This window comes from Fringilla coelebs, assembly GCF_963513975.1.
Source record: "Fringilla coelebs genome assembly, chromosome: 15".
NCBI lineage: Eukaryota > Metazoa > Chordata > Aves > Passeriformes > Fringillidae > Fringilla > Fringilla coelebs.
In genome coordinates, this window is record NC_140041.1 from 18,243,871 (window position 1) to 18,263,613 (window position 19,743).

The 19,743-nt window shown below is 52.9% G+C and overlaps 1 protein-coding gene across 3 annotated transcripts in view; it reads left to right on the forward strand.

Moving 5' to 3' along the window:
- Positions 1-13,285, forward strand: part of ARHGAP26 (Rho GTPase activating protein 26) — a 100,542-nt gene extending 87,257 nt beyond the window's left edge. Inside the window, exons 21-23 of one of the 3 annotated variants that reach the window (XM_084215872.1) lie at positions 6,867-6,977; positions 8,872-8,963; positions 10,780-13,285. In XM_084215872.1, the coding sequence (XP_084071998.1) occupies positions 6,867-6,977; positions 8,872-8,963; positions 10,780-10,868 (292 nt within the window). In that variant the 3' untranslated portion in view covers positions 10,869-13,285. Of the gene's footprint in view, positions 1-4,294; positions 5,736-6,866; positions 6,978-8,871; positions 8,964-10,779 lie in introns of those variants that run through there. The other 2 variants (XM_084215873.1, XM_084215874.1) reach the window with 2 other exon arrangements.
- Positions 13,286-19,743: the final 6,458 nt, after the last annotated feature.

Sequence of the window (19,743 nt, forward strand, 5' to 3'; positions counted from 1 at the left end):
GAACTGCTGGGGACCTTGGGTTGGAGGGGCTGGGTGGACAGCGCAGCAGTGGGTGCAGCACAGGGAGATTTGGGAAAGCACACAGAAAAAGGAGTGGAAAAATAGCTAACCAGAAAAAAGTCAATTGAATGCATTAATCTTTGCTGTATTTGATTACTGGGAAGGGTTCTCCAAGGCTACATGTCCAGCTTGATGGCAGACAGAGAAATTGAGGCTGGGCCAGTAAACTGGGAGGGTTGTGGTGCTCACACCTCCCAGCTGTGCGACTGGAGGAGGGGAGTTTTGCTGGTCAGAGCTGCTGAGGCAAAAATGTTATTACAAAGTTTGGTGGTTTTAAGTGAAAGAAAAGATGGAAAAAGAAAGAACAGAACTAACATGGTGTTTCTTTTGATAAATATGATTGAGTTGGATTGTTTCAGTGTTGTGGTCTGTGGGGTTTGCAGTGAAATGCTCTGATCAGCTTTTGTAACTGGTGTGTGCAGAATGCTGCAGAGCAAAGCAGCACGAGGCCAAATGGACAAAACAAAATCAGGGAAACCAAGAAAATGCAGAAAATTATTATGCATTGTCTTTACTCATCCATTATTCTTCAGCCACCTTCTCAGGCCCAAGTGATCCCCATTGTTTTTCCCACTGCGTGTGCTCTCCGTGGGCAGTGTTGGCTCCTTGTGCTGGGAGGAGATTCACGCACTAAAAAATGAGAGTTTGAGCCCGTGGTGCTAATGAGGCTCAAAGGAACTGTCATTGTTTTCTGTTAGGATCTGAGCCTGGAAGTGGCCTCCTATCAAGTTATGTTGGGAATATTCCTTAGCCAGGAATGAATTTTTTACAGTGAGGAATAACTGTTCTGGTCGTTTCCAGAAACTGCTTAAAAAGTGAAAGGAACCTCTCTCCCTTTGGAGAGCTGACAGTGCCAGCTCCTGGGGGGAGTGGCTGCTGCCATCCCAAAGTCTGTACCCTCCTTGGGGGGTGGCAGAGCAGTGTTTTCCCTCCTGGAGCAGGTGGGGCAGAGCAGGGGATCCCCCATCGCCTGCTGGGCCATCTGGGGTCCCTCCTGGCTCCTGTGGCAGAGCAGCTCTGCCGGCCAGAGGAGGGCTCAGCGTGGGGAAATAAGGACCAAATACCCTCACTGTGCACCCAAAGCCAGGCTCCAGGGCTCCGGGGCAGCACAAGCCTCGGGCAGGGGGCAGGGCTGCCCTCCCCCGGGGCAGGTGGTGGAGGCTGGCAGCAAGGACAGCGTCCCTCTGTATCCCTCGCTTCCCTGCAGCTCTGAGCTCCCAAAAGGAGGTCACCCTCAGCCACACAGCTCGGGTTGAGCTGCTGGGGGCTGGCAGAGCCAGCTCGGCAGCGCCGTGGGGCCGCCTGGGGCACAGGATGTGTTTAGCTCAAATATTTGATCCTCCCAAACCCCCCACAGCTGAGCTGGGAGCTGTGATCCCACAGGGACTTTAATTTCCTTCATTTTCCAAGGATCCCATATGGTTGTTGGGGTGGCAGATGGGAGAGTTTTCTTTTCAGGGGGATGTAAGATTGCAGTGCATTGAATGCCAGAGAGGAGTGAGATTTCTGGAGGGCTGTTGAGTTCTGCTTAATTGCAAACAGAATTTGTTGGTGACTAATGCGCCCAGCCTTGCAGCATTATCTCATGTTAGAAGCTGTGGCACGATGGAGAAGCCATGACTAAGACACTGGCTCCTGATTTACCAACACTTCCCTCCTAAACTGCCGCTTTGGCTCCCTGCTGCCACATTACAACTTTTCTATTAATAATTAAGAGCTTTAACACAGTTTGAAAGCACTTGGTTCAACATAAAACCTTCCAGCCTGATTTTGAGTCTGCTGAGAGCCTTTTGGGCAGAGAGGAAGAGGGAGGGGGTTATTGATGGAGCAAAAAATGCAGCTGCTGAGCAAAAGGTGGAGTGAGATATTGGGAAGCAATCCTTCCCTGTGAGGGTGGGCAGGCCCTGGCACAGGGTGCCCAGAGAGGCTGTGGCTGCCCCTCGGTCCCTGGCAGTGTCCAAGGCCAGGCTGGACAGGGCTTGGAGCAGCCTGGCACAGTGGAAGGTTGGGGTGGCACTGGATGGGTTTTAAGGTCCCTTCCAGCCCCAGGCCGTTCTGTAACTCCAGGTCCTGTCCAGGCAGGTTTGTGTGGAGCCGTGGCTGCCTCCATTCCCTGCCCTGCCCCATCTCCCCCTGCCTGTCCCAGTGCTGGGACTGTGTGAGAGCAGCCACTGCTGGGTCTGTGGCTTGCTGGTGGTACTGGTAATTCTCTGGCTCCAACAAGTTGTGCAGCTGTTACTGAAATGCTGTTCCCTGTTAAGATGTCACCATGTCCCATCACCTGGATCTCACCTGGCGGGAGGACCCCTGTGCTGGCACCAGGCTGGTGCTGCAGCTTCCTTCCTGCAGTGCCTGCAGCGCTTGCTCATGCTGAGAACTCTTCCACTGCTGACTCTCTGCTTGCTCCCTCACTCTCTGCAGCACTAGCAGCAGGCTCTGAGCTCCACACCAGAATTCTGTACCTGTCACCTCCTCCCTCTGCACCATCGAGCACCATCCGTCTGTGCCTGGAGATGGGAATGGGGGACAGCAGCTCCAGCTCTCCTCCCCAGAGCCAGAACTCATCCTGGGCTCTCTCTTATTCAAGTGGAAAAGCTTTCGGATGGTTTCTGAAATGACTAAAGCAGGGAAGTATTCCCACACATGGGAAATCAGCCAAGCAGCAAAGTGACAAGACAAACCCATGTGCTGGGTGTCATCAGCGTTACAGAGGGACATGTCTGTGTTGTTGGAAAGAAGATCCTGAAATCTGTGCTGATGGAGATGGGAAACTGGTAAATGGAGATGTGGGGAAGGTCTGTACTGAAGAATTTGAGAATTTTTGGACGAGTTTGGTCAAGTGATGCTAACCACAGGCCATTCCAGCTGCTTATTTCTTTAAATTTCTTTAAATTTTTCCCACCCAAACAAGCATGCAGCGACTTTGCTCCTGAGAGAGTAACGCTGCAGAGAGTTCAACATCATTTTTCTTGCTTTAAAGTACCAAGTATAGGAAGAGCCCTGCCGGACTGGAGCCCTGTGAGCTGGTGGTCAGGTCTGGGGTGGTTCTGCCAGGAGTGCCCAGGAGCTGCTTCCTAGAGCCCAGCCATCACTCCAGTCTTTGCTGGGACCTGCTGCACTGCTTGAGCTCCATGAGCTTCCCAAACCCAGGCTGCCTCCCATTTCATTTAGGCAACAGAGCCATGGCTGCTGGTGAGCTGCAGTCTTGTCCTTGTTTCAGCAGAGCTGAAGTGCTCTGGCATTACATAAAGCTGTAATTTTCTTTTTTCTTGTTACCTTTGAGAAGAACCTTATGTTCCGCAGCTTTGTTCTATAGGAATAGATCAGGGAGCAGAGGGCTGGGTGGTCCTTGATGTATTTTTCTGCAGTCAGGTACTGATCATGTCAGAAGGGGAATATTGTTGTTTATTCTTGAGGTGATTTCATGAAAGGGCTGGAATGCATCAGTGGACTCTGCCCGTCCATAGCTCTGAGATGTTCTGTGGCAGAAATAGCCCCGAGTTCCACAAAAATAAACAGGTTGTAAACATGTTTGAAGTGGAACTGATGTCCTCTCGGCCAGGAGATCAAAGCAGCAGAAGTTGTCTGGAGACCTGCTGAGAGAGGCTGTGAGAGCTGCACATGCCTGGGGGCCTGAGCCGGCTGAGGAGCACCAGAGGCAGCCTGGGCGGAGGAAGAGGAATGAAAGAGGCAGGTTAGGAGAAAAGAGCACAAAAAATTTTTTTTTAGCTCCAGCAACTCCATCAGAGTCTTGAAACAAGACTTACTGCTTTTTTTCAATGTTTGGGCAGCAAACTAAACATCTGCATGGGAAAGGCAGTGTGTACAGCCGGCACGGGAAGCAGGGAGGAGGATTTAGCTCCTAAATTCATTTCCAAGTACTGTGCTTGCTGGAAGAGTGGGATTGCCAGAGGGACACACGGAGTGGAAGGTGCAGGTGCCCCTGCAGGTGCTGTGGCACAGTGCCCTCCTTGCCCTGCCCGTGCCCAGCAGAACTCCCTCCCTGTGGGATCACAGCCACTGCTTCCGAGGGGCAGTCGGACCAGCAGGAAGGGCAAGAACCTCAGGATGCCTTGGGCTACGGACTTGTGGAGTTCCCCCAGCTGCTTCTGCTAGGGAAAGGTCCATTCTCACCGTGGAAGACTCTAATTTGAGCCATTTCTTTGTTTCCTGCTTCTGATGGTTTTGGTTCTTAGCAATTTTCTCTGTTTTGTTTCCACTGTGCACCCAACAGGAAGAGCCCCTCGCAAAGCCCTCCTGAGTAAGAAGAAGGAAAAAAAACGTCCAGCTGACATTTGCTGCCTGCAGGCAGCTGCCAGAACTTCCCCCCAGCCTCTCACCATCTCTGCTCTTTTTGTGAGAAACAAAGGAAATTGGATCCTACAAGAAAACTGTTTTCCAAAACGCCAGAGACCTTGGGATAGCCCATTCCCTCCTGTGCACTGACACCTCCAGCAAGGCAGGACTTGGGTCTGGCAGTATCATAAGCTCAGGAAGGTGAAACTCAAGCAGTAGCTTGGAAATAAATACCTGTATTTCATGGGAGGGAGGTGAACCCTTCATACCCATCATACCCCAGGGTCTGTCGGTCGTGGGCAGCTGCTCCGGTGAATCCTGAGCTATCCATGTGTTCTTCTTGAGGAAATGTTCTGGAAGGACTTGCAGAGCAGCTTAGGACCATGTTCATCTCCTCTGTGAGCACCTGATGGGCACAGGGTGCTCTGCACACCCCAATGCACATGCTGGAATTGCGACCTGCTCTCTCCGTGGGTTTGCTGGGCACAGAGTGTTTTCTGTGACACCAAGGATCCAAAGACACCAAAATCCTGCTCCAAATTAGTGATAATTTCTTAGGCAGAGGCCAGCCCAAGTGTTGGTTCTTTCAGGTTTTTTTCCCTGATAACTCTGAGATCCTGCTGGTTGAATTCCCCACTGTCATGGGCGGAGCGGGCACAGTTGTGGAGCGATGACAGCGCCTTGAGGAGAAATGAGAGCTGCATTCTTTTGCCATGATTTCATCTCAAAAAGTACAGTAGCAATTTCCAGTCCTGGAGCCCTCTGTCACTGGATTTTCCTTCCTTTGTGCAGTGGAGAGGACCAGGGCTGGTGGCAGACACGGTGGCCATTCCATGCTGGCACACCAGTGCCATGGCCTCTTGCACCTCGAGCCAGCTGCCCACAGCCACAGTGCTGGGAGGGCTGGTGGGTGTTGGTGGCCACTCTCAGCAGGACAAGCTTAGCCACATTTTGGTCACCAGCTCATGGCCCCTCCAAGTCCCACCTTGGCCAGGCTCCTATTTGAGAAGGGAGTTGCTAGGCCATCTCTTTGAAAGAAGTGGTGCTTAAAGGGGTAATTTTGGCAGTTTGGGATGACTTGGTGACCTTGGTGGCACCTCCCATTAGGAGGTGAGGATAGATGGAGTATCTGGTAAGTACCAATGGCTGTCAGGTTTGGTAAAGACCAAGGAAAACTCATTTTTCAAAAGATGGACAGTTTTAATGACAGAAATGCTAAAGGATTGTTTTTAAATAGTGATGATTATTAGCAGAACATTTGGAGGATCTCGTTGATAGCCTGCCTGACAGCATTCCCTGTTTTCCAGCCTCTGGTGAAGTCATGCTGCACTCACTGTTGTATCCATTTCTCTATGTAATCTTCTGACATAATAAAGGTGTTGCCTATAATTTCAGAGGGAACTAATCAGTGTCTGTTGAATCCAGTGACACAGCTTCTGCAAGGAGTCCAGCCAAGAGTTTGGCCTTAAGCAGAGATGGTCCAGTTTCCAAGGGGAAAGCATCCATGTCATAAATATCCCCCTGTGGTGGCAGCCAAAGGACACTGGGGAAGGTTAAATGTTGCTCTGAACTCCGGCAGGGCTGAGGTTCTCCACGTGTTCTGGAGCCACCATTCCCTGAATCCCTTCCCTCTACCCCAGGAGGCCCCAGCTGAGGGATAAGGACAGAATTCTGGGGTTTGTGCCCTGTCCCCACATCATCACAGACCTGTGTGATCAGAGGTACTGTCCCTCTCTCAAGGAGAAAACATTAGTCATGACGCTTTTACAAAACTTCTTGTTTTTACAGAGGCACTTGCAGTGTGGAGAGAGATTTCTGGTGTTTTATCAGGGATGGAGTTTCTAATCTGAATTGGATAGGGAATACCAATGAGTGCTAAGCAGAGAAGCAGTAAATTAATCAACCTGGTATTTTAGTACAATAATTGCTTTTTGGTGAACTTGAGAATGACCTGAATTGAACAGTTTGGAAGGACCCAAAAACTTCTGTGTGCAATTACCAGTTCAGTAACTCGATTCAGCTCCAGTTGACAGCTGTAGCTTCAGGAATCAGCACGAGGGGAAAAAGGGATGTAAAACGTGGAAAACAAAATCAATGACATTTTTATACACTGAATGTATGAGCACCACAAGTGACAGAGGGGGTGGAGGCTGCTTACAGGCATCATTACCGTCCAGAAATACCAGCAGTTCTTTCTGGGAGCTCTGCAGGAAGCACAGGCAGGTAAGTGGCTTAGCTGCAGCACAGACCCTTGGCACACAGGGTGCCAGGTGCCATGGACGGGGCAATGGAGTGGGGCTTGACTGGAAGATCCAGCTCTTGTTGTCCAGACAAATGCAGGCCCAGCCTTGAAACACTCCCCAAGGTCTTGGCACTCCCTTCTGTAGCTGTGTCTCACGCTCCGAATGCTCCCAAGGCACTCGCTATCGTCGGCTGCCGTCTGTGTGTCTCTCGGTTGCTGTTTGTTGCTGTGCTTGCACGTTGATAAGGTCTCTGGTTATGTCTTGCAGCCCTCAGAATCCAAGCCCAACGTCACCCCTCTCACCGTCCTGGCCCATGTTCTCTGCGCCATCAAGTCCTATGCCCACCTCCTCTACGTCCAGCGACTCATCCCCCATCAGGTCTGTTGCACAATTCGCTTGGCTTTTTGTTGCTTTTGCTGTTTCTGTTGAATTTCCCCGGTTTCCCCCACTTCACTTCCCTTTCCCTGGCATCCTGCTCGAGCCCTCCCAAGCAGCTGTCTGCACTCAGCAAGAGGGGAGCTTTCAAACCCTCCTGCCCCAGGAGAGCCCCTTGGAGCACTCCGAGCCAGGCTGGAGCCCACAGCCCCGGGTGAGGGGAGCGGGAGCTGTGCTCGCTGTCACTGCTGGGCCCAGCTCAGCTCAGTGCTGCGCTGGCTTTGCTCTGCTCTGCAACAGGTAAGAAGTGTGCTGTGAGGAGTAAAGTGCCTTTGGAAAGCTCTGCCACCCCTGGTTTTCTGGCCATGGCCATGCCTGGGATCCTAAGAGGGTGACGGCGACAGGGTAGCACAGGCTGCTCCCAGGATAAAGGTCCTTGGGCATCACTGGGGCAAACCCTTCCTGGAAGCTGCAGAGGAACCAGGGCAGGATTCCCAGCAAGTCCCAGAGCAGTGGGTCAGGCTGAGCTGTGTGCCAGCCCCGTGGGGTCCCCCTGTGCCCTGGGGTGGCACCAGAGCAGGTGCTGCCCGGGGTCCTGTGCCCTTGGCACCAGCCATGCCATTGTGCCCTGAGTGCACCGTGAGCCTGGAAATCCCTTTTGTTTTCCACCTGATGGTCTCAAGCACTCCGTGTGAGTGGTGCCTCCTTGGCAGTGAAGGACCCTCTGGAGTGGGAGGATTGTTTGCCCATCCTGGTTTTTAAGTGTTTGGGAGCTGCTCGTGTCAGGCAGCTGGAATTTGAAGAAGAGAGATCTCAATTTCGGGGCTCTCTTTGCAGCAGAGCCAAAACCATTCCCAGTTCCTGAGTTTGGACTTTGGTGTGAAGGGGAGCTGCTTTTGCCTCGCTGCTTCCCTGGGCTCATCCGAGGAGCTCAGGAACTTCAAGTTCTTGTAAAGATAAAAATTGGTAAAACCACTGATCTGAGAATGGTGACGCCTTGTTCCCCACCCCAGCAGCTCCTGGGGCACTTCATCGCTTCCCTTGGCCATGTCACAGCTGAGCAGGAGTGCTGGATGTGTCTGGCTGCTCGAATGGCCCGGGCCTGGCTGGGCTGGCACTGTCACTGTCATTGTCACTGCAGCCTGGCAGTGTCCCAGCTTTCCACCAGCCCTGCTCCAGCCCAAAGCTGGGAAGGATGGGTGGGGATTCCAGGTGCAGGGACAGCTCTGTGTGCCGGTGCTGTGCCTGAGGAGCCCTGAGGTCCCTCATTTTCCTCTCTCTGCCAGCAGTTGCTCCATTCCTGGCTCTCCCTGCTCCGATTCCCTCCCCTGCAGCGTGGGCATGCTGACACTACCAGCAAAATCTAATGGCTGTTAAATCTTTTTTACCTTTAGGTACAGGCTCTAAAGAAGTGCAGCAAATCCTTCATGGACCTGCTTGTCTTTCAGCTTTGAAATAACCTAACCAAGTGCTAATTCTTCCTTGTGAAATTTTCCTTGTGGTTGCAGCTGCACTTGGATGGGTTTGGCAGAGCGGGGCCAGGGGCAGTGGGTCAGTGCCAGCACCTGCTGCCACCTTTGCTCTGTGCCAACCTCTGGTCAGTGATGGCCCCTCAGATACAGAACATTGCAGCTCCAGCCTAGAGGAGATGAGAGGACCCCTGGGTTGGGCTGGTGCTGTTTGGGCACCAGTGTGGGCTCCGGTCCAGCTGGGCTCAGACTGGGATTTGCATTGTGGTGAAATGGGGCTCATCCCCGAGAGCCTTCAGCCTCTGCTGGTGTCTCCCTCCCTCCCTCCCTCTGGGGCAGGGTAGCCCAGCAGGGCAGCAGCCCCAGCAGAGGGCACAGCGCTGTGAGGGCTGTGGGTGGCCCCGTGCCCACCGGTGCCTGTCTTGCAGCTCCCCTCTGCGCAAGGCCCGCGCGCTCTACGCCTGCAAAGCCGAGCACGACTCCGAGCTCTCCTTCACGGCCGGCACCGTGTTCGACAACGGTGAGTGCTGGGCCCTCCGGCACGGCCGGCCCTGCTCCCAGCCTGTCCCATGGGCCCTGCACACCCCCTGGGCCCTCCGGCACGGCCGGCCCTGCTCCCAGCCTGCCCACAGCCAGCCCTGCTCCCAGCCTGTGCCATGGCCCCGCACACCCCCTGGGCTCCTCCAGGCACGGCCAGCCCTGCTCCCAGCCCATGCCACAGCCCCGCACACCCCCTGGGCTCCAAACCCTGCCGTGGCTCCCAACCCCTCCTCTAAGCTCAAGCCAGACCCTGGTGAGCTGTGCCTGCCCCGGTGTTTGCCATTCCCAGAGCTGTTCTGTGCAGGGGAGATGAGATTCCAGACATCAGCACCAGAAATACTCGGGGTAGCTGCTGCAATGTTTTGTGCAGGAGATGGGAAAGCCACGTGTGGTTTTTCCCTCAGGATAGGAGCACTGGAGCAGGTGGGCTTTGCTCACTCAGACCATGCTAATGAACTCAGATTTGGTGTTTCCTGCACCAAGAGTTTGTGCCCCATGGAGCTGAGCAGCTCTGGCTTAGTTATAATCCCAGTGTAACGAAAAGATTTTTTTACTCCTTTCCAAGTCATTCTTGGCTTTTAAATGTTAAGCATTGTCATTTGGGAAGCTGCTACCACATGCACTGTTTTTGCCCAGGGATATAGAGGCGAACGCAGCAGAAAGGGGAGGAGAATGAATACATGTGAATTAAAGACAATCCTTCTCCGAAGCAGCTCCATAGTCATCTTATAAATAAACATGGTCTCCCCTCTGAGGGCCCGTGGGAATCAGAGCAGCTAGGAGGGGAACAAGTTTGAATTAAATACATTATGTTTGCTGATAAAAATCAATGGATTATTCAAGGGAAAAAGAACACAGCGTGTTCCAGTCACTCAGCAGCACAGCCAGGGCTCACGTTGGCTGGGGGACGTGAGGTAGAACCAGCCTGGCTTGGTGGGACTCTCGCTGTGATGAAGGGCCTTTTCCAACCCCAGCAAAGGCAAAGGGGCCTTGGCAGTACTTGGAGCCAGGTTCCAGTTTGACTTTGAGCTGCTGTGAGGCTGCACGTGGCTGAGCAGCAGCTTGATCCCAGCCCAGCCGGGGCTGGGGGCTGCTGCTGCCCACAGGGCACGGTGGCACTTGGAGAGCTCCAGTTCACTGACCCAGACACGAGTGAGGGAGTGAGGCCAGGCCTGCAGTCGCAGCAGCCCAGGGAGCTCCAGGAGCTCTGGAGCACGGGCTTCCCACCATGACTGTGGGAGGGGGTGTTCCTCTGCCTGCGGGCGTAACCCTGGCCTGCCTCCTGCAAAATCAGCAAATTTTTGGGGGTTGATTGAATAAAGAAAGGCTTTTGAGGACTGATCAGGTTTCTGGTTGCACACAATCAGGTTGCAGGGTTTGCTTTCCCACTGGGATTGTTCCCTAATGCAATTTCCCTCCCAGCCTGGGCCCAGGCCAAGGCGGGATGTGCAGAGTTACCATGTGATGGAGCTAACCATGTTCTCTTCAACTTCCACGAGATCTTAGCTCAAATCCAGGGGAAGTTTTGAGCCCCTTTTTTTATCCTAAATACTTCCCTCAGCCCAGCAGCCCTGGGCAGTATTTGGAGCATGCAGCTCACTTGCTGAAGGAAAGGCCAGGGAGTCCCACGGGGAGCAGGCGGGGACAGAGCGCTTCACCTCCCTTGGTGTCTTCACAGAATCATGGAATGGTTTGGGTTGGAAGGGACCTTGAAGATCATCTTTAAGTCTGCTAGTTCCCTTTCTTAAAAATGAGCACAGATGCAAGGTCTGAGCTGCCCTTCCCTGTCTCTGCAGTCCACCCGTCCCAGGAGCCCGGCTGGCTGGAAGGGACCCTCAACGGCAAGACAGGACTGATCCCCGAGAACTACGTGGAGTTCCTATAACTGTGGGGTGCACAGAGCCACTGCTGAGCATTCCATGGTATCCATGGCGAGTCCTGCAGGCTCCTGTGCCCTGTGCCACCGTGTGACCGGGGGAGGACGCCCCTGTGCCCGCTGCTGGATCTCTGTGTGCATCAGACGCCGCCTCTCGTCCTGCTGGGCCGCAGGCAGCGCTCCTGGGCAGATGGAGAGACTCCCCCAGCCCCGAGGGGGGTGCTTCAATGCAGATCCCAGCGATGGAAAACCAGCCCAGGGACAGCCAAGTGCTCCAAGGGGCCGAGCTGAAGACTGGGGATGGCCGGAGCTGCCCCGAAGGGGGGGTCCCTGCAGGGGGACATTGCCAGGGAGCCCAGGGCCCCCACCCAGCAGGGTCCCACCGAGGAGGAGTCCTGCGCTCCCCGTGCTTCCCTGGTGCCCCAGGCACAGCTCTTGGTGCTGCCAGGGGGTTCTGGGGCAGGGGAAGGGCTGGGGGCTGAGCGCCCGTGGTGGCCCTGGCCGGTGTCCCCTCCTTGTGCCACCACAGTGCCGGCTCTTGCGGGCGAGAGCGAGCCCCGGGTGCAGGGCCCAGGGCTGGCAGGGCTCAGCAGGTACCTGCTCGGTGCAGAGAGGATGCTTTGGACCAACCTCTCAAACTCCTCTTTTTTATTTCCAGGATTTTGATTCTGTGGGGTAGCCCTCAGTCTGTGTGAGGTGAGCAGCCCCTGCTGCCCTCCTGCTGCAGCCCCAGACAAGCCCCACTCCTGTTTGGCTGTTTGGTACCTGCCCTTCCCAAATCCCACTGTACAGACACCTCCGTGCTCCCACCAGCGCCCAGGCCCTGCTGGAGCTGCCTCTGCCTCTCTCCAGCGTTGTTTCCCAGGCCTCCCCTTGCTTGCAGCCTCGTCCGTGCCAAGTCTGTGCAGTGCCGGTTGTGCCAGGTGAATTATTTCCATCCTTGCTGTTGGTGTGGCCAGGATGGGGCTGTGCAGAGCCAGGAGGAGCCCTTTGGCTGCCCCAGCCCAGCTCCTGCCTCCATGGACGCGCCACGAGGGCCGGGCAGGGCCAAACCCCCATCGTTCCAGGTCATTCTGAAGGGGGAGGGTGGGAGAAGGAGCCCTGTTTGGCTGCAGAGCCGGGATTTTGAGAGCTGGAATCATATTTTATAAAAAGAAAGTCTCAACCCCCAGGCCGTGGTGCTGGGGATGGATGTCGTGGCTTTTTGTAACAGTTTTAAAGACTCTGAGTGACTGAATTGCTCTATGTGTCACTTTTTATTTTTGAAAGGATTAATGTATAAATAGAGTATCTTAAAATATTATGAGGAAAAGATCTATATTTGATATTTTTAGAAGAGCTGTAAGGGGAGAAGCAAAGGACATTTGAGACTGGTCGCCAAGAGGCTCTAAAGCCCCCGACCCCCAGCCTGGAGCTGCTGCTTCCTTTACTCCATGGTGTCACTTAGAGAGAAGGCAGCTGAAATTTCAGCCTTCTTCACGTTTTTGTCCACAGTAATTAAACTTCCTGGGCTTTTGTCTTGGGGAAAAAAAGAGGAAAACAGCAGTAATTTTTTTCCTGCTTTCCAGGGTGGGCAGCACAGCTCATTCCCATGGGATCACCCCCTCTCCATAGCACTCTGACCCTTCGGGGAGCACTCTCAGGTGGCTGGTATGGTTTGGGCAGGGGTGAGTTCCCAAACTGCCTCGTGGTCTTTGCCCTGAGGTGTTGATGAAGAGGGCCAGGGGTTTGTGGGCATAAAATCCGGTGTTTCCCTAGCACGTTGCTGGTTCCTCTCCATCCTTGGATTTTATAGCCAACTTTTGTGCTATTTCTTGGCTTTCCTGAGGCCAAGGATGAGGCCAGGCTTTATCCAGCCCTGGCATCAGAAGGGGCTGGGCTGGATCCAGCCTTGGCTTAGGCTGAGGCCAGGCTTTATCCAGCCCCAGCATCGCTCCGTGGCTGGGGCTGGTGCTGGGACCTCGGGGCTGCCTGGGGTGGTGTGAGAGCCCCTCCCTGGGGCTGGGAGAGGGATGGGGAGGGCTGATGGGAAGGATTTTAAAAAACCCTTCATACTTCATCTGTCAGCACTATTTGTTTGTGTTTGTGACTGTCCTGTGCCGAGCTCTGTCCTGCCTTGCCGGGATGCTGCTGGAGCAGAGCGAGTGCTGGGGATGGATGGGGATTGCAAACTTGCCAAGAGCCCTCCAAAAGGCATTATTTGGGGACAGGGTGTTTGGGGACCTGCTTAGCAATGCTGTGTGAGCACCAGCACCACGCTGCTCCCGCCGTGTCCCCACAAAACCTTTCCATGCAGGGTCCCCCTCCGGCTCCTGGATACTCCAGTTACTCTGAGACCAGAATAAATTCCTTTTCAGAGGCACTTGGGAGCTCTTGGATGTGCTACCTAGAGAGCTTCTGGGAACAAAAGTCCCACACACATGTATTCACAAGATGTCTCCTGGAGGAAAGAAAATCAAACTGAGGCAGAAGTTATTGCTCTTACAGGAGAGCCAGTGGAATTTTTTTTTTAAATTAAAATTTTCCAAAAAGAAAATCTTGTCTGGAACACTTACTAAATGTTCCCATTTTGGGCCAGCTTTAATACTGTAGTAAACATTGGTTTATTCCAAGAGAAATTAAAGGTAGGAAATATTTTTTAAACCAGCCTGACACAGCATTTGATGGTTAATATTAAAGAAATCAGTCAAAACGAAACAAAAGCTGGGTGGTGACACTGCCAGTGGGCAGAGCCTCTCCTGTGGCCCCTGGTCAGTCACAAAAAAAAAAGAGAAGGTGCAATGATGGCTGTTGGAGCTGACATCAGAAGAGTCTCTTGGTGCAGCCCTGCTGTGTTTCAGTCAATGGCTGATGTTTCACAAACACGCCGTGAGTTTGGGCTGGGTTTGGTGGCAGTTGGATTAATTGGGCTGGGCTGGGTTTGGTGTCGGGTTGTGGCTGGATTTGGGTTTGGGCTGGGTTTGGTGTTGGGCTGGGTTTGGTGTCGGGTTGTGGCTGGATGTGGGTTTGGGCTGGGAGTGGGTTTGGTTGTTGGATTGGTTTGGTTGGGTTTGGTGTTGGGTTGTTGGATTAGTTGGGTTGGGTTTGGTGTTGGGTTGTGGTTGGATTGGGTTGGGTTTGGTTTGCAGTTGGACTGGGGTTGGCTGGGGTGCTTGAGGCCATCTCCTCCTGTCCCATTCCTTGTTGCCTGGAGAAGAGGCCACAGCCCTGGTTCATGGGCACCAGCAGAGCACAGGGATGGATCTGGGCAGATCTGCACAGAGCCTGAGGCTGGAGAGACATGTTAGTGAGTGTGAGGTGGTTTAATACTCCTAACGAACCAGAAACCTCAAAGCAATTACAGTTTGTACATTTGGGCTAATTCAGATTTTTAGCTTTTGGGAAATAATGATTAAAAGCAGAGGTTTTTAGAGGAATAGCCATCTAAAGCTCTGTTCTCTGGGTGAGGAGCTGATTGTTTGCAGGTAATTTAGCACGAGGCTGACAGCTCACAAGGTAGCACCTACCTATTATTGTAAATCCTCCCTTCTGCTAATGAAGCTTATTTTGCTTCCAAACCTCAGACAAAAGGGTCTAGAAAATCACACCTGGGCTCTAAACTCACTGACGCATGCAGGAAGGGAAAAAGTCTGCAGGAGCCGGGTGCCCCGGAGACCAGCCTGGCTTGGATTAGGTGGGGATGGCAGAGCAGGGTCTGGAGCTGGGAGTGGGGGAGCTGGAGCAATCCCATCTCTGCAGGGGGATTGCTGTGTTCCTGCTGTGTCCCTGCCATCCCTCTGGGAGCCCCCCACAGCCCCCATCAGCGGCTCCCCCAGGCCTGCCCTGCCCCAGGACCCAGCTTAGCCTAGCAATCAAATTATTAAATATCTGCAGATTGCTCAGAGCTTTTGCTCACAGCCAGCTGTGGGTGAAGAGCAGAGTAGGAGGGACAGGGGATGGGAGTGCTCTGGGGATGAGCCCCAGAAGGGCTGGAACGGGGCTGACAGTGAAGGTACCACTGGGGTGAGCATCTCCCTGGCACAGGGGGCTGGAAAGGGCTTAAATCCCATCCAGTGCCACCCCTGCCATGGCAGAGACACCTCCCACTGTCCCAGGCTGCTCCAAGCCCTGTCCAGCCTGGCCTTGGGCACTGCCAGGGATCCAGGGGCAGCCCCAGCTGCCAGGGAACAATTCCCAATTCCCAAGATCCCATCCATCCCTGCCCTCTGGCAGTGGGAGCCATTCCCTGGGTCCCGTCCCTCCAGGCCCTTGTCCCAAGCTCTTCTCCCTGGTCACACAGAGCTAAGTGCTCATTTCCAGCCGATGGCACCGTGTCCCTGCTGTCCTGGCAGCCAGCAGGGAGCTTTTCCCAAGGCTGCCCCAGCTCTGGAGCAAACAAGCTCGTTCTGGCTGGGTACCTCAGCCAGCCACAGCCCTGCCCGTGGCACTGCAGTGACACCTCAGTGGTACCGGGCTGGGACAGTGCCACCTCTGCTGGCCCCCTGAATGAGGACAAGGATGGGGCAGCCCCATCTGCCCCGTACCCAGCTGCCCTCCTTTTCCCACTCCCAGAGATCCTGGAGATGCTTCGTTCCTTTTTAAAGCTTATTAATTTTGCTGCTGACGTTATAATTAATATTTGTGAGTCTGGGAGATGCACGTGCTGCTTTTGCCTCTCTTTTACTGCTGGTTGTTTTTGGCCAAGTTTGGGTTTGGCTGGGCTATTTTTTCAGCCACTGTTGTTGTTGGTTTTGCCCAGTTTTTGTTGAGTTTTGTTGCCCTGTGTGGTACCCAGAGCGCTGCAGCCCCAGCAGAACCAATGACATCCCCATCACATTGCTGTTTATTATTTATTTCCCCAGCAACGGGGATATATTTAGCTCGACAGCTTTGAGCTGTTTCAGCCCCATTCTGCTCAGCAAACCCAGCAGTGAGCAGTGGCCGAGGGGCAGCAGGAGCCCCCCGGGACCCCAGCAGGGACCCCCGACCTGTCCTTGCCCCGGGCAGGGGCTGCAGGAGGGGAGGCTGTGGCAGCCACATCCCTCGGGTTCCCTTGGACTCGCCAAGGCTTGGGTTGGGCTGGGCGGATTTTTAAAAATTATTTTTAGTAATTGCTGTGTTTGAGCCTGGCAGGCCAGCGCTGTGTTTGTTTGGGGTAGAAACACGTGCAGCTTGGCTGCAGCCAGCTGGAGGAACTCTGCCTGCGAGCCAAAAAGGGTAAAAAGGAAAAGGGTAGGAGAGAAATGAGGAATTAAAAATGCTGGGTTTTAATTCTGGATTTGTTGTTGCAGGAGCCCAGATAGGCGTGTGCTGGGGCCAGGGCAGGAGCCCAGGATGGCAGGAACAGCCCCCTGACCTGTGTCACTGCCTGTCCCCTCTCAGCTCCTCAGGGATGCAGCTCCCCGTGTCCAGTCCCAGGAGATTATTTCCCCTCCATGCTCTGCTCCTTGGGGACACATCCCCCCTGTGCACACCAGGTCACCTTCCTCAGCAGGAAGTGTCACCCCATCTCCTGCATCAGGAGCACAAATAGTGCCCACATCTGATGCTGCCTCAGCAGTTTTGCCCCAACCTTTTAATGTGGTTTGATCGCAAATCAACAGATTCCATAATTAGAAGTATTCCTATTATTATTATTATTATTATTATTATTATTATTATTATTATTATTATTATTATTATTATTATTATTATTTATTCCACTTGTTATTTTTTTTAACCTAAGGTTCCCCATTGTGACCTCAGAGAATATCCTTCATTATGCTCTGGAGCTGTGCCAGGCCTGTGATGGATTGGATAAGGCTATTTACTGCCACCTCCTTCTCCAGATTGGATTTTATCAGCTGACCCACAGGCTCAGGCACTGGACATCAGTACACTCCCTTCTGATGGTTCCTCTCCATGCTGCCCCTCCAGCCAGACTTTGACAAGTTCAATATTTATACTTTTTAAATTTGAAATGTACATGTACTATATATAATATATAGCATATTTTCAGGTTATCAGTAACCCTGGTAAGGAAATGCACCAAACTTGCTGGACCCCGGCAGGAGCTTGGCAAGAGCACCGAGAGCATCCGGGAGCCCCTTTGGCATAAGCAGTACCATACAGCAAGGAGTCTTTTATTCTGTAAAACCCCAGAATTTGTGCCTGACATGGAACAGCTCTGTGTGCCCAGAGCTCGACACGAGCTCACGCTGCAGAGGGGACACAGCCAGGGACAAACCAGCCCCCTGGGGACCATCCTGGGGCAAACAGAAACTCAAAAGCTCAAATCTGAAATGTCAGAGTTGTAAAAATGGCATTTAATGGCATCTTCTCCTAACCAGTCTGAAATGCCATCATTTTACTGGGATAATGTGAACACAGCAGAAATCATGAATTGCAATCACATGCTGGGCTTCACCCGAATTTCTTGGAAGCTGAGGCTAGAGCCCAAGAGAGCAAACAACAGCAGAACAAGGCGGCAGGTGAGGGAGGGCAGCAGCCCTGTCCCACCCCCCCCCCCAGGTCCATGGAGCACAGGAGGGTGCAGAGGGAAGGGGCAGAAATCCCACAGGGAATCGGATCCTGGCCACAGAGGCTTCTGCTATCAATGCTTTTGTAAATGGAATGGGACAAAGGCAATGTCGGGTGGAATGTGACCACACTGAGGCCTTGATGCACTTACCACGAGGCTGGAGCCCGTGAGGCACTGAGCAGCTCTTTATCTGAGTGTCTGATGGCTCTCCTTAAAGCATCTTTCCATAACTGTGGCCCGAATAAATGTGGTTATCATAAATCCCATCCTTGCCTTGCCTCTGACCCCCATCCGCAGCTATCCAGCTTGGGAATTACCGAAGGGAAATTTATGTAAGCTTTGTTTTAATTGCAAACAATTCAAAGAAATCGTTCCCTGCTGGGAACTCGGCCTTTTCTGCTGCAGTTAAATGAGATTTTATTACAGCAGGCCTCGCTCTGTGGCTCGGGGGAAAGGCTGAGCTGTGCTGGGGGAAAACCGCGGCGGTTGGAGGGGCTGGAAACGTCGGAAACTCCAACAGGGCAGGGAAGGAGCTCCATGGCAGCATCTTCTGCTCCAGGGCTGAGACCTTCTGAACCGAGCAGCATCTTCCCAGCCAGAGAGGCTCCTTTCAGCCCTGCGGATTTACCAAGTCCTCTTCCCTTTTTGCTGGGTTCAGTTCTGTCTCTGCACAGGATCCCCGGGGAGCTCAGCCCCCACCACCCATCCCCTGCCCAGGGCCTCTGTCCCTACCCACACCTGGGGAGCCCAGAGGCTTTTCAGTGCATTTTATTTCCCTCTATCACTAATGTTTGGCAGCTGGCACCTGCCTTGGGAGGGAGCTTTATCACATTCTGATGAGTATCAGACAGTTGGGAACCATTGCAGTGACAAAATACATTTAAAATCACAGAATTAAAGAGGGATTGAGGTTGGAAGAGACCATAAACTCACAGAGCTCCTCTCCTGCCACGTCAGACCCAACCCTCTCCAAGACGACAACAAAAACTCCACAAAAGCATTATGGAGCCATTTAATGAAAAAAAGCAGAATTTTATTATATGGTTTCTGTCCATTATTCGGCATTGCTGTAAATGGCTCACATTTACTGCAACTTCTGTACAGATGTGTGGCTTTGTATTACCAGAACAGCAAATTTAAATGAAAAAATAAATGTTCAACAATTCCACACAAGCTTTTACAGTCCAACATTTCACTGAGTAGGTGAAAACTACAGACTTGTTACTACAGAATTATTCAGCATGAATAAAAAACTACAACTTTTATTTTTAAACAGGAGTCACTGGTTTAATTTTTTTTTTAATGCTGTTTAAAATTGCTGTGATAAAAATAATGATTTTTTTAATAATGCCATACACTGGTATGATATAGGATTTGTCCCCAGTATATATCTTTTTGTTTAATATACAAAATAGAGTAATGACCCATCGCTGCCTCTGCTGCGGGCAGGGGGTTGGAGGTGGGGCGTTCCCACACACTCCCAGCCTTCCCTCGGACACGAGGCCTCTGGCTGGAGAGGCCCTCGACCTTCACGGAAAATTTGGTTCCTATGAGACATCGATGGCTCAGCAAGCCCCGGCTGCAGACTGGGATGGGGCAGGGCGTGCCTGGTCCGTGACCCTGAATCCCAGCCTGGACTGGCTCGGAAGGGACCTAAAACTCATCTATTCCCCCTGCCAAGGGCAGGGACCCCTTCCACCAGACCAGGCTGCTCCAAGCCCCATCCACGCAGGCCTCGAACACTTGCAGGGATATAAGAATACAATCTTTATAAAACCTCACTCTAAGTCATGTCCCTGAAGTCCTCCCTCTCTGGAGTTTGGCCGCAGGGTGTTTCCCACAGCCCGTGTTCATCCAGGCACTTCCTCCTTCCCTACCTTTTCCTGTGGAAATGGCGAGGTCATTTTTCGGCATCGATTGGCACCGGTCCCCAGCCCCCCCGCCCCCCCCGCGTCCCTGTCCCTGTCCCCGTCCCGGTGTCCCCCTAAGGCCATTGCGAGTCCTGAGCTGCCCCCGCCGTGCGGGCGGATCCGTGCACTTTGTGATAAGGCACTGAAGGGCCAAGGCCGAGTTCTCCCTGCTTTATCCAGAGTGCAGGGACTCCCCACTGCTACACGGACCACGGATAACAGGACACGGACTTCTCACTGCTGGCTACAGCACTACGGACTCTCACTGGTGAAGTTTAAACTGAACAGCATGTACAGGACAATTCTTCCTCGAACATCACAGTTTCCTCTGTTTCTCCTTAAATCCAGAGACTAAAAATGAATATACAGGCAAACAGACACAAGGGGCAGAGAGCCTCTCCTCCTATGTGACCGGTTCTCTCACAGGGGGATTACAGAACCCCAGAATTTGGGTTGGAAGGGATCTTAAAGCTCA